At 38.4% G+C, this 13,519-nt stretch overlaps 1 protein-coding gene across 3 annotated transcripts in view; it reads left to right on the top strand.

The window, feature by feature from the left end:
• ephb2b (eph receptor B2b) overlaps positions 1–13,519 on the top strand; it is a 139,595-nt gene that overhangs the window by 52,583 nt on the left and 73,493 nt on the right. For all 3 annotated transcript variants that reach the window (XM_046874912.1, XM_046874911.1, XM_046874913.1), the window contains exons 2-3: positions 1,713–1,792; positions 9,645–10,329. In XM_046874912.1, coding sequence (XP_046730868.1) covers positions 1,713–1,792; positions 9,645–10,329 — 765 coding nt within the window. The remainder of the gene's footprint in view (positions 1–1,712; positions 1,793–9,644; positions 10,330–13,519) is intronic.

The raw sequence follows: 13,519 nt of genomic DNA, 5'->3' as shown, positions 1-13,519 counted from the left end.
GTGTTTGTGTGTGCATATGCATGTGTTTCAGTGAAACTTAATTGCAGCTATTTTCAAAGCACTATTAAAATGTTCAAATGTCTTGATGCATGAATAAAGAAAACTCTGTAAATATTTAAATGTTTCCAAAAGCTAGAACTCGCAAGACTTGTAATTATGTCAGCCTCAAGCTACGACCACAAAAAGTGTTTTATACTAAAGAGCTTGTGAGAGGAAATCGAAATAGCTGCTTTAGTCTGTGATAAAAGAAAATGAATGGAACTGTCAGTGTCTAATTCTTTAAGTCCAGTTACTTGGCGTTGTCCTAATTAAGACAGAAAATTAATTAAGGGATAAAAATGCATTATCACGGATTAATCATGCAAGCATTTTGCATACCAGTCATGACTGAGTGATTCAATGTATAAGACGTTCCACCTGATTACCTCTGAAAATGCGTTCTTTTTTAACCTAATTAGCGTAGGTGTGCTTTGTGATTTCAGTTCACATAATCGAAAGCAGGTAGAGTGTGAGAGTAACCATCTTTCATTCTTGAAAAGATTTTGCTTCTCCAGACAAGACAAGAGGTTTTTAACTACGTCATCGAGCTAAAGGTCTGGTAGGAGTAGTTACATGGCATGTGTGCCACACTAGAGCACTTTTAATGTCGAAGGAAGTCGACTCAGGTTATCGGCCTCTTCTGATTTCTCCCAACGGTCCATTCTCTTGCACATGGATTATCATTCCATTCCCCAGTGAATGCCACATGAGTACCGTCACTGTGCAGACACACAAAAGGTGGCTTGTCTCTGCAGCTTGCACAAGCTGTAGCATATGTGTCTCTTTCAACCAGTGTGTGGGGAGGACACAAGATACTGAAGTTGTTCTTAGGGTTCTTTAAATGGAATCTGGGGCTTTGAGAGATGTCCAGCTTCTGTGTGTGTTATAACTTAATTTAGAAAAAAGTTCATTCCTGTGCTGTTGTATATCACATTATATCACATCAAACGGCATGGCCTAAATTGTTATCGTTGCAAATAACCTAAAAATTCTACAAAGGCATATTGAGGACAAAGACTGGGGTTGATTATCAATTCCCTACATCAATCTAGGAGGACGTCTTTATTGAGAGTGTCTCTGGTGGTTATCTGAGTGCAGTGCTACTCCTAACCCACATCCTGTTCCACACGTAAGCTCCCTGGAGATCCCGCCGTATAGTGAGCTCTTGTCTCCAAAATAACTTGGCTGAATCACACAGTGGGAAAGTGGAACCCAGTGTTTCCTTTTGCCTACATTCCTATTTATTCTCTTTCAAATGTAACCACTATTTAAAACAATGGAAACAATAAAGTGAACTTAACACTGGCCTTTTGATGTGTTAATAATATTTAATGAAGCACCCTGCTTTTAAACTGCCATAATGACTAGACAAAATGGATTTTGAAAATGTATTCAGTTATCAAAATTTTATTCTATTTGAGCACTTTAATTCATTTTATTAGGAATGAAAACCTGTTTGTGTATTTATGTCTGATTCAGGTGTCTCTTTTTTGGCACCTGTATACATTGGTGGTTGGCCTTGATATATACTGTTAATAACTATGAGCTACTTTTCTTAAATCCTCCATGTAATTGGTGGCTTGTTTGACTTGGTTGGCAACCACAAGGTCATTATCTGAAATTCTGATATCTTTAAAAATGTTTAAATTTTAACCTTTATCATTTCTTTACAGAAACCTTAATGGATTCCACTACAGCAACAGCTGAGCTGGGATGGACAGTATTTCCTGTATCGGGTACCAGTGAGAACAGTGTAAGTGTCATGTTTTAGTAACAAATGCAAGAAAAAATCAGTGGTTTATCAGGAAGTCACTATGTTCAGCCCTGCTTCTCATACCACACTAACATCATGGATTCTTTATTGGAAGTATTCCCGGCTCTTATAAGTCTTTTGGGCCACGTTTGGGTGAATGCTTTTGAAATGCTGAGTCAGACAGTTAAAAAGCCGCTTACTAGCCCAGTGCCATTTGGTGAGTGAGAAACCAGAGGTCCGGATTACTCCTTAGTCCTCCGTTTATATTTTTGAAGCCGGACTCCTTAAAACTCAGGGGGAAAAAATGTTGTTGAGTAATTTGCTGGTGTATTTCAGAAAAAACTCCCAGTTTTATTCAATTATTTACGCTTCTGTGGTCTGTTTTGGGGGCTGGTTTAAATTATACTGTACCATGCATCTGCATTCTGTCAAGAAAAAAAGACAAGACGAGAAGAAGGTATTAGGAGGGAAGAAAAAAGGAGGGAACAATTTCAACAGGCCAGCTGTGCAACTTCAAAGTTTTCCTGATATAATTTGCTCTCCATCACCCTGTCAAACCCAAGGGCATGCAGCCTCTTCCATCTCCGATGCTGCTATCAATGTTAGAGAACAAAGAGTAAAATGTATCAGACACCCTGCCTCTGGATCCAATCTAAACAGAGCGAGTTTCTCTTTTTTTGATCCCCAAATATGAGGCCAGGAATTACACTTTCTTGCATCATATTTATTTCATTTATAAAAACATATGTCTCAATAAATTCATCACACAAGTTTGCTTCATTTAAGGACTTGACACCAGGGGGTTTAAAGTGCAGCTCTGGGTAAAAGAAATTACAGTGGAACCTCGGGTTACGAACGCCCCGGCATACGTATAATTCAGGTTACGAATCGCAGTTCATCAAAATTTTTGCCCCTGGTTACGAACAATATATCGGGATACGAACGTCACGCACCAAAAAATCGCAGGCAAGTTGGTTGTTTTTGCTCTATCCACGCAGCTCGTCACATCAGTTAGCGTCCTGTGTCCCTAGCGAGAGCATCGTGTTACTTATCCGCTTGAACTTTTCCCGGCGGCAGCGTAACAACTCGTTAGTTGATGCTCGTGGAATGATGAGATGGACAACATTAGCCGATGCATAACCACTTTACTTGTTTTTATGAAGATAGATTAGCAGGGTTACAGTCTTTTCCGAAGTACAATACCCATAATGAATTTCACTCTGGACTTCAATACCAACTGATAGTAGCCTTAAAGAAACAGCTCTCATTTTCCCTCTAATGCAACAATTGTCTCAGCGTTCGTGTTAATAACGCTTTAATATTCTATAATATAATATATAATAATATATAATAATATAATATAATAAGATTCTCCTTCAAACAATAACTCTCCTCCTCCCCTTCTCTGACGTCGTCTCCTGCAGCGAGTCTTCTCAAAGGGAAAGTACCCGGTAAAGATCTTTTCCTCTTTTGTATGTTTTTATGTGGTATGATTTTAATATAACATGTTAAAAGTAAATAATATTAGTGAATATTGGCTTTATTTTTATTTAAGTAATATTTTTGGTTGTCCAGAACGAATTACCGAAGTTTCTGTTCATTATTATGGGGAAATTTGTATCGGGATACGAACTTTTCAGGTTACGAATAAAGTACCGGAACGAATTAAATTCGTAACCCGAGGTTCCACTGTACTATAAAACATTTTATATGAACATTGATGGGGCTTTTTTTTTATATACCTTTATATAAGTCTTACCTTTCAGAAGATTAACAATTCTAAAAAGTTTGTTCTATAATATTTTTTCGAACTTAGTAAGGAATGTACTATGAAATGGTGAAATAGTAATAAACACAGTCTTACCCAGACATGTTTTATTTCACATATATACACAGAAAAAATAATTTATTTAAAAAGTTATTTTCTTTATATCTGATTATATCTGATGTTCTCTGATCTGCAGACTGTCACATGATAGGAAATGTATGTTACAAAAAGCTAACACTGGAGCCTCTTACATGGATTTATGGTTTATATAACATCTCCTTAGAGAAAACCACTGCGGATTTCTTTTACTCATTTATTGGTTTTTTAGAGCACATTCTGTACAAATATATTTATTCATTTTTTAAATTAATATGACTGTTATTTGAATTAAAAAGCTTTAGGCATCTTTTCTAGACTGTCTTAGTTCATTTTAAAGACAAGCTCATTTTCAGTAGTTATGCAGAAAAGACAGAGTCTTGCAGAACAGGTGGGCTTCTTAAAGTCATACTGAAAGAAAGGACTTAAGTTATAGTCTTACACCACTGCAGGGGACTGGGGTCTGAGCTACAAGATCACTATCAGTCCCAATATGGAGTGCTCCGTCAACAGTGGGCTTTGCTAACACTGAGAAGCTTAGTTAAATAAACTCAAACCTACTGCAAGGAATGTGAGGAGAAAATATCCAAATGTGGCAGTCGTTCACTCTTCCATTCACCTTTTCTTTCACCCATGCAGGCATTCATAAATCCATTCATGCACTCATACATCCTTTTGAGACTTCAGTTCATCTTGATGACTCCCAGGAGTGGACAGTACGATGTATGGAATGCAAATGTTGAAAGATCCAACAAAATCTAAATGTTTGGTAAAGGAAGAAATATGGTGTCATTTTTCACAACCAGGTTGAGGCGGGGTATTAATTAATTTTTTACAGTGTACATTTCATTCACTCACATACATTAAACAGCACATAAGAACCCACAGAAATACTTTTTTTCAAATAGAGTACCTATTAGATGGAACTAGAGTAAATTATTTTTCCTTTTGCTTATGTTTTAAAATTTAAGACCATAATGCTCAGTTTAAGCATGAATCATTTTATATTTGGATGCTTTAGGGAAGCTGGCATTATTCTAATTTACAACAAAGTGTTATGGAATGTCACTCTAATGATGGGATGCCAGGGTATTTGGACACACACATTCACAGACGATTGCTTGGTGGGAGGAAACTTGAGAAGCTGGAGAAAATCCACAGAGAATCAGAAAGAATATGCACGGACACTATCATTTTTTAGTGCAAAAATAAAACATTTTTTTACACACATTATGGCACATTTTGCACTATTGCAACTGTGATAGGAAATAAACTTGGGATTAGAATTTGGGATGTTTATAAATCCATATTGGTCGCACAATATGTGCAAACCTTTATTGGACAAACAAAAAATACAGGTATATAAGTTTACATGACACTTAAATTCTATACAAGTGAAATCCATTCAGCTAATCTTTTGAATTCCAGCTGTTTTTCCAACTAATTTAGGGGTTTTACACTAAGGGGTGTGAATACTTATGCGTTCACAACTTGTAATCTTTGCAAGTATTTCTTTGCTAATTTTCTTGTTTCCTTTATGCGTATAATTTAGGCCATTTTGCGTTGGTTGATGATATATTTCAACTCAACAAAAATTGAGTACAGATTGTAACATTCCAAAAAATAGAAATGTTTGTGGGGATAACTACTATAAATAGTACACTTCTGCTAACATATTACTTTTGATTTGGAAAAAAAAAAATTTGAATAGGACAATCCTCTATTGGTAATATTTAACGAATTGTGTAATATAATCTGTTGGAATAAAATAAAACATTGTGATTTTGACATTAGACACTAGAAAGGTATAGTTGACTGACTACGCACATTCTCATACTTTTATGAATTCTATGAGTCTGCACTAATTATATAAAGAACTGAACCAGAGCTAGTTTCACACACTTTCTATATCAGCAGGCAGCGTGTGAAGAGCTACCCGCTGATATAGAAACAGATGGTCCTAAAGCAGCCTGGTCTGGTTATAATACGTATAAAACCAAACACAGTGGGCTGTTCCGAATGTCTTTGATGGAGTCTTTGGTTTAGGGTGCATTCCTGAAACTGATTGACAGTTATGTTTCGTATCATGCCAATTAGAGATGGTCTTTAATGTAGCAGTTAGCGGTTTCAGGGTCTCTACATTAAAACCGCAAAATTCTATATGGTCAAGTAAGGATTAGAAACATCTCAACTTGTACTTGTGATTCATTTTAAAGCTAAATGTGTATCCAAATGGAGATTGAAATAGAAGGGTTAAAAAGGCAATCGGAAGCTTGTTTGTTTAACTTTGCATGTTGCACACGCACAATAGATTGCAGTAATTGGAGTTGACTGCTATAGACAGCTCAGCTAGTTGGTGTTCTGTACCTCTTTTACTCTCAGAGTCTTGTTCTGTGGAAGGAAGCTGAACAGTGCACAGATGTAGACTTATACTGCTCTGTAATTCAACACAGAGATTGCCTGTCATTTGTCCCAAATGTCCCCTCAGGACAGACATGTCTGCTGACAGATTTCACACAACTAAAATTGGGAAACTCTGCATCCAGTGTGCTTTGTTCTTTGTGTGTGTTTTTTTTTACATGAATTAATTAAAGATTAATAGATTCTTTGCACCAAGCACACTTTCTCCACACTCATTCTGCCTCAATTTTAATAACTAAATGTTAAAAGAAGGTAATTCATTTGAAGAGATGTCAGCAATGCTTCACTTTTCCAGCACTGTATTACAGTATTATAAGTGACAGCCTTGGGAGAGTGCTATGATCGCTGGGCTCATGTAGTCTTCAAGGCTGTGACAGTTTATTAGTGAAAGATGCTGAAGTCCAGATAAAATTTCAAGAGTTCTATCATGGTGGGGCAATTAATATTGAAAAAAAATGGTTATTGCTGACAGCATTTTCATCCCCTAAAGCTATCTGCTTCCATAATTCGTGAAAATAGGCTGTACAGATGGCAAGCACAAAGAGAATGTCATGGAAGCCTAAGGATTATATCACTTTTTAACACTGTCTTTTTAGGTGTTGAGTAGGTTATTGATTCTTAACTAAATTACCTAGGAATCTTATGCTATATGTCAGTGGGCTATTGTTTCTCAAACTAGTGACTGTGGGGACGATTAAATTAGTTACATGTGTGCAATTACAATTTCTAGTCCATTCCATGTCCTTCATATGTCATGACTTAATAAAAATAAGATATTGAAATTGGCCTACAGTGCAAGTTTATCCATTGTATAGCAGTGAGGTAAGTGGCAAAGACCTCTTCAGTACTCCTGTAATTGAAAGATTGTGTCAAGAAGCCCCAGGATGTGTTCTCTTCCAATGAACCAAACCATTAGGATAGTTTAATTCCACACTAGCACAGAGTGTGACGACCTTTTTTTTATACTCCAGCATAACCTTGACGGCCAAGTCCCGAGCCATAGACTCAACAGTGCTGCAGTCTTTCTGTTTAAGTGCCAATCTTTAGGCTTGTGGAAGAGGCGGAAGAACTAATGACATCCCACTTCCCACTCACTTCTTTATGTTGGTCCCAGCTCCTCAACAGAGGCCTCAAAAGAGAACAGCTTGCATTATTTTCTTTTGTTCCTGAAGGCCCTCACATACTTGTTCTTTCTCGGGTTGTGGTTTCTGTGTTCTTGCTCAAGGAAAAGTGTTTAGAAACTGGACGTTCAGAAACACATTAGGAAACTGAATTCTTAGATCAAGGTCTTTTAAAAAAAAAAGAAAAATTATTAAAATGAGAGATAGTAAAAAGTAGACATGGCTATCAAGGACAGTTAGAATTTTTTTTATTGTTCATACAGTATTTTATGTTCTACTTACTTGTGGTGATACCAAGGCACTTGGCAAATTCCTATTGCTAAGCAAAATAAAAATGAGATTAAAAATTCTGGATCCCTCGTGCTTTCCTCTAACCACTTCTGAAAGAGCATGACCACCTTTAACTTTGCTCTTACTTAAAGCATGAGGAAAAAGCTGTGAAAGTGATGTTTCATTTAATTTGACATTAGGTGCTTGATCATTGGGCCCTTATTATGCCTCATTTGCTTCTTTCCATTGGCTGGGGCAGAAAAGCTGTGGCAGGACAAAGAGAGGCCCTCCTTCAAAATACGTTTGTTTGGGGTTTCTGTGGCCCCCTTCACGCTACCTCCTTCCCTCCCCACCATGCCCTCACTGACTCTCTATCTCCCATTAGTAACTGCCCAGTTTTTCTTCTAATCTGATCAGTCAGTTCTACAGCCTTCAAAAGAGGATGTTAAAATCTTGTCTTCTGCTATTGAATTGACATTCAGAACAGTAGAAGAATAGATTTCGTTTGAGTAAAATGGTAAGGTTGATGACTGCTTATGACCATAGATGAATTTGTCTATTTGTATGACTCTATTTAAAGCCCATTGTTAAAAACATTACTTATGACTGGAGTGTGTAGAACCCAGGCAACCGAAAACTAAGTTTTTAATCACTTATTTGGTGTTTAAAAATGATTTCAATTTTAATTTAATCACCTGTTTTATTAAAAATAGCTACTTAATTGAAGTATACAAAGAAATTGTAAGTAATGCAATGCTATGGTAATTGCAGACCTATAAATATTTACAATTGTTATAATCTACAAATGATAATTGAGCCATTGGAACGAAGAACAAATGTCTAGTAAAAGAAAGCTGTTCTAATTAGTTTGAGGGTGTTTGATAGAATGGGGGTCTTGAACAGGAGAATTGACGTTCTCACTGAATCCCGTCAAAACCTTGTCAAAATCCTTGTTAAGCTGCAACTAATTTGGGAAATTATGTCAGCAGTGAAGTGAAGAATGAAAGAGAGGGGGTGTGGGAGAGTGGGTTTAAAGAACTGGTGCTCACTGGGCTTTGTGGCCAGAGTGTAAGGAAGACTATCAAGTAAAGAAAATGGCTTTTCCCTTGATGAACAAGGTCAAGGTTCTGACTCACTTGTGGTTGGAATCTTGGTTGTTTAGTGCTGAGGACCCGTAGCTTGATCCTTGGCCAACTGAGTTGAAAACCACAGAGAAGGCATCTGGAGTCACTTTAGAGCCAGCAGTGAAGTCTCTGGTGCATGCATCCTTAGTGCTTTAGTGTATGCAATATATAGCTGTAAACTTAATAAGAAGTCTGTTTCCGTCTCCTAAAATGGTCATCCGTATAATTTGATTATTCCAAGCTTGCAATGTGTAAAGGGTGAAATTTTATGTGTTGCAATTTCCAAGTTGCAATACAGTGGTGTGCATTAACAACAGGGTTGACAATGACAGTTTTTGTCAGCTACTTATTTTTTATTTCAGTATAAATATTGGTTTGTATTTTTTGTGTATAAGGTAAAATTTCACAATTACCAAGGCCAGTAGTGAAATTTAGCTTTTCTTTTTCATTGTAAATATTAAGATGCGAATAGTGTTTTTCACTTCCAGTGCCAGAGGACAGGCAGAATCCACCTCAAAATAAGCATTGACTTTTATCACCTGCTCTTCTATTCTCTATGAGCTGTACCAACATTAAGTTCTTTTAAAAGAATATAAGAGAAAAAAAAAAAACACAGGCCAGGTTCACTTGGCAAAGTGGGGGCTTCAGAAAATGAGGTCCAACTCCAGCCAATTTTACTTTCACCTCCAGTCATTTGGCAAGCTAGACAGAAGATTTTACCCTCATCCTCACCTCATACCTCTCCTGCCCTGTAATCTAGCTGGTGCCTGTGGGGAGAGTTTCTGAAAATGGCTCGGCTACTCTTCGAACATCCCCAGAGAGCCTAGACAGACATAAGAGAGCATGTTGCAAGATGTTCACTACTGCCCTGCGGTTTAGAGCTCATGTATTCATGTAAGTAATTTGTGAGTTCCCTCTCAAATGGGAATAGGCTTACACAGGCTGTCATGGACGATAGGCTTGAGAAGTGATAAAGACACCAGAGATAAAGTGTATAGGGACATATTTTAATATATCCTTTGTGTAAACATTACTTTCAACTTCTTTTGCAGTGGGAAGAGGTGAGCGGATACGACGAGAACATGAACACTATTCGCACCTACCAAGTTTGCAATGTCTTTGATGCCAACCAGAACAACTGGGTCCGCACCAAGTACATCCACCGGCGTGGAGCGCAGCGTATACATGTGGAGATGAAGTTCTCAGTGCGGGACTGCAGCAGCATCCCCCGGGTTCCGGGCTCCTGTAAGGAGACTTTCAATCTGTACTACTATGAATCAGATGCCGACACGGCAACTAAAGTTCACCCTCCATGGATGGAGAACCCATGGATGAAGGTGGACACAATTGCTGCTGATGAAAGCTTCTCACAGGTGGACTTAGGCGGACGCGTGATGAAGATCAACACAGAAGTGCGCAGCTTTGGGCCTGTTTCACGTAATGGGTTCTACTTGGCCTTCCAGGATTATGGTGGCTGCATGTCACTCATTGCAGTCCGCGTTTTCTACCGTAAATGCCCTCGGGCCATCAGGAATGGGGCCATTTTTCAAGAGACTCTTTCAGGGGCTGAAAGTACTTCCCTGGTAGCAGCGAGAGGAGTTTGCATCCCCAATGCAGAGGAAGTTGACGTACCAATCAAACTGTACTGTAATGGAGATGGCGAGTGGATGGTGCCTATCGGTCGGTGCATGTGTAAGGCTGGCCATGAACCTGTTGACAATGGCACTGTATGTCGAGGTAAGATAATCTGTAAAATAATCTCATTTTCACTTTTTACTTAGGTCAAATAATTTTTTTATAACGTGCTTTATAGGAATTCTTAATCATAAATGAAATCAGATTTTGAATAAGAGCTTTTTTTTTTTATCAATTACATTTTTTGTTGTCAGCTTTAAATATTTGAAATGCTGTTTTTTGTGACAGAAAGCAAAAAATTATTAAACAGAGCTAGTGTGCTTTTATATATCTTATATTTTCTTATATGTTTTTAAAAATAATACAATTTATTTTATGTTTATTTAATTTATGTTATAAAAATGAATTTTTTTAGTGGGGTGGGGGGGTTTGCAGTTCCATTGTGATCTACTTATTAAATTTATTTTCATTTACTATTCAAGTAACAAGTAAGTGTGAGCCTTTCTTTTAGGAGCCATTGTGTCTCCAAGGTTATTTTTTTTGTAAATGCAGCATGTAGCACATATGATGCAGATGGCCTTGGCACTGCTGTATTGTTGCTACACCTCATTCTCTCCCTTCAATCGATCGTTTCTTCTATCTTGGAACTGTCTCTCTTTCATTCCCGCACAACCAAAAACCCTATCCCACCCCTCCCTCCCTATCCCTCACCTGTGATTCAACCACCAACCGTCAGCCCTGTTCCCACGGCAACGCCAGCCTGCAGACAGGCTCCACGCTGGCACAGACGACACAATAAAACGCCCACCTGTATTACAATCCCCCTCTTCTATCCACACACTCACACACACACACACACACACACACACACACACACACACACACACACACGCACACGCTCTTTGTGTGTTCTGCCTTTTATAAAGCAGGTTGTAATTACGACACTGGCCAGGCTGAGCAGTGACAGTAGCCGATCCTCTCTCTCACTGCCCGGGTGGCGCTCTGCTTTTAAGTGTTCAATGGCAGCTAATGATGATGGTCACTGTCCGGCCCCCAGGTATACGTGCCAATAAAACCTGGGCAAGTCCAAATTGAAAAGCCTGCATAATTACACACGTTTGGGTGTTTCTGTAATTTGCTGGGTGCCACCAATTTTAATATCCCTGGGGTCTCCTTAGTACAAAGTATCTTTTGTTCATGACTGAATTTGAAAAACTATTAAAATACTAATGATTAATATGAGTCCATAGATCAATTTGGGTATCAGTCCTATTAAGGACTCTCTGTATCTTCAAAACCAAGATCTTGGATGCATTGAAACAAAGTAACTGGTCTGAGACCGTCTGAGCAAGGTGGTCTCTGTTCCATAACAATCGAATACTAGTGAGATTTGATTGCACTGAGAAAGCGATTCGGCCCTGAATCAATCCAACCGCAGGAAGTGAAACAAACACACTGTGCAAGTTCAGTTGTTGGCAGCATTTTGTGTTGACTTGAGCTGCTAAGCTGATAAGCAGACACATAAACGAAGCCAAAGGACAGAGATGTAGATAGAGACAGTGCTGTGGATTTTTGTATTTGAATTAATCAAGCAGTGTGAGAGCTGCTTGCCTGCCCTGAGCAACTTCTCTTCTACTCTTCTAGGAAAAAAGGTCTCATTCCTCAACTGTCCATCAGCTTCAGCACCTTTTTGCTACAGCTCATGATGACCTACCTATTATTTCCTGATGTCTAGAGATTTGCTTTGTCATGTCTCGCTGGATGTCTTGGTTCTCATTTGTCTCACACCCACACTGTAAGCTGCTTGAGGGGAAGTGGAAGGCCAAGTGTTTGCATGTTATTTATTACCCAAAAGTTCTGTGGTGGCGTACAGTAAAACCCAAGGCCACATGATGTGTTTTATGTAGTCTTTCCATACATATGAGCTCCATAACCATAAACATGGGTGTTTGTGATAGACAAATTAGGAGCAAATAAAATAAAAGCATTAAAAGCAGAAGAGTTCTGCTTCTACGTTGCTTGTGGTTTTCCCTATTATGAATAAGCTGGTATGATTGAAATCTGCCATCAATTCGTTCAGCTATTAATCTTTCTGGCAGAGGAAAGCTGATAGCTCTGTGTGAGACAATGTCAAAAGCATAACTGTGGTCAGTGCCTTTTAACTGCCAGTAGCCAGGATTGGGGGATGGATTGATTTATGAAAGGGTGCTTTTTCATCGCAGTTGGTAGGGGTGTAATGAATTGATTTGTGAAAGATGTCCACTCAGGGATGAGGCTGTATCTTCTTACAGTATTGGATTTATAGGCGGCTGTGAAGCAATCATGAGATCTACTGATGAAAGAGATGTCTCACTGCTCCATTAATAAGACTGCAGATGCTTTGTTCTACCTCCTCTCTGTGACAAAGCATGTAATTATGCATGTATCAATTAAATCCTTGGCAGTGCGCTTGACAAATAATTGCGCCTTGACAAGAACTCTGTCAAAATATTGACAATAGACAAATGTGTTTGGGAGTTTTGAAAGCAGCGCTCTTTTCTGTCTGTGACCGTCTTACCAGATTATGTTTCCTCCTGGAGAGATGATGGAAGGAAATGAGCCATGCTGATGTCTTTCAGCATAAATGTCCCTTAAAAAGAGAGATCAGATTTCGTTTGGGGTTCTAGGAGATTTAGGAGAAACACAAGGACTTGTTCTTTAGCATGTATCTGTCAATTAAGCAAATTTTTTGACCTAAGCACAATAAGAGTCATGTTCATGGGCGGAAAGGCAGAGTCCAAAACAATAGTTGTAGTTTTTTATTACTGATATCTGATCTCTCAGCACTGAAACATCTAGGAATCTAAACTGTGGGAATTACTAACATTAAGCAGTGGCGCCATAAGTGCAAATGACAGGTAGAATTTACAATACAACACACCCAGCAAGCTGCCAAATGTTACAGTTCCTCTTTAAATGTGCCGTTAAGTGAAAGTAAAGTAATAAACTATAAAATCACCACGGCATGTTCACACAGACCATGTGTGCCAAGGCTTTAAAGGTGCTGCCCAGAGCGCTCCATCTTGACATGTTTCTGGATGTACAACGTTACAGTTAAGCTTTTAGAACAATGTAGACAAAGAGAAATAGCTACTAAGTACAGACTTCACACAGCACACCGCAACTCCCCACAGGCCTACACACATCACATTAATCATGCATTCCTCTGTAATCTGTGGAAGCAGGTAAATAAAAAAAACTTTTAATTTGTGTGCAATGATGAAACCAGCTGAGCTGCACACAATATACAAAT

The sequence above is a fragment of the Silurus meridionalis genome, chromosome 19, assembly GCF_014805685.1.
Source record: "Silurus meridionalis isolate SWU-2019-XX chromosome 19, ASM1480568v1, whole genome shotgun sequence".
In the NCBI taxonomy this organism is placed as follows: Eukaryota; Metazoa; Chordata; class Actinopteri; order Siluriformes; family Siluridae; genus Silurus; species Silurus meridionalis.
The sequence above is the reverse complement of the archived record's forward strand: the minus strand, read 5'-3'. Positions and strand labels throughout refer to the sequence as shown.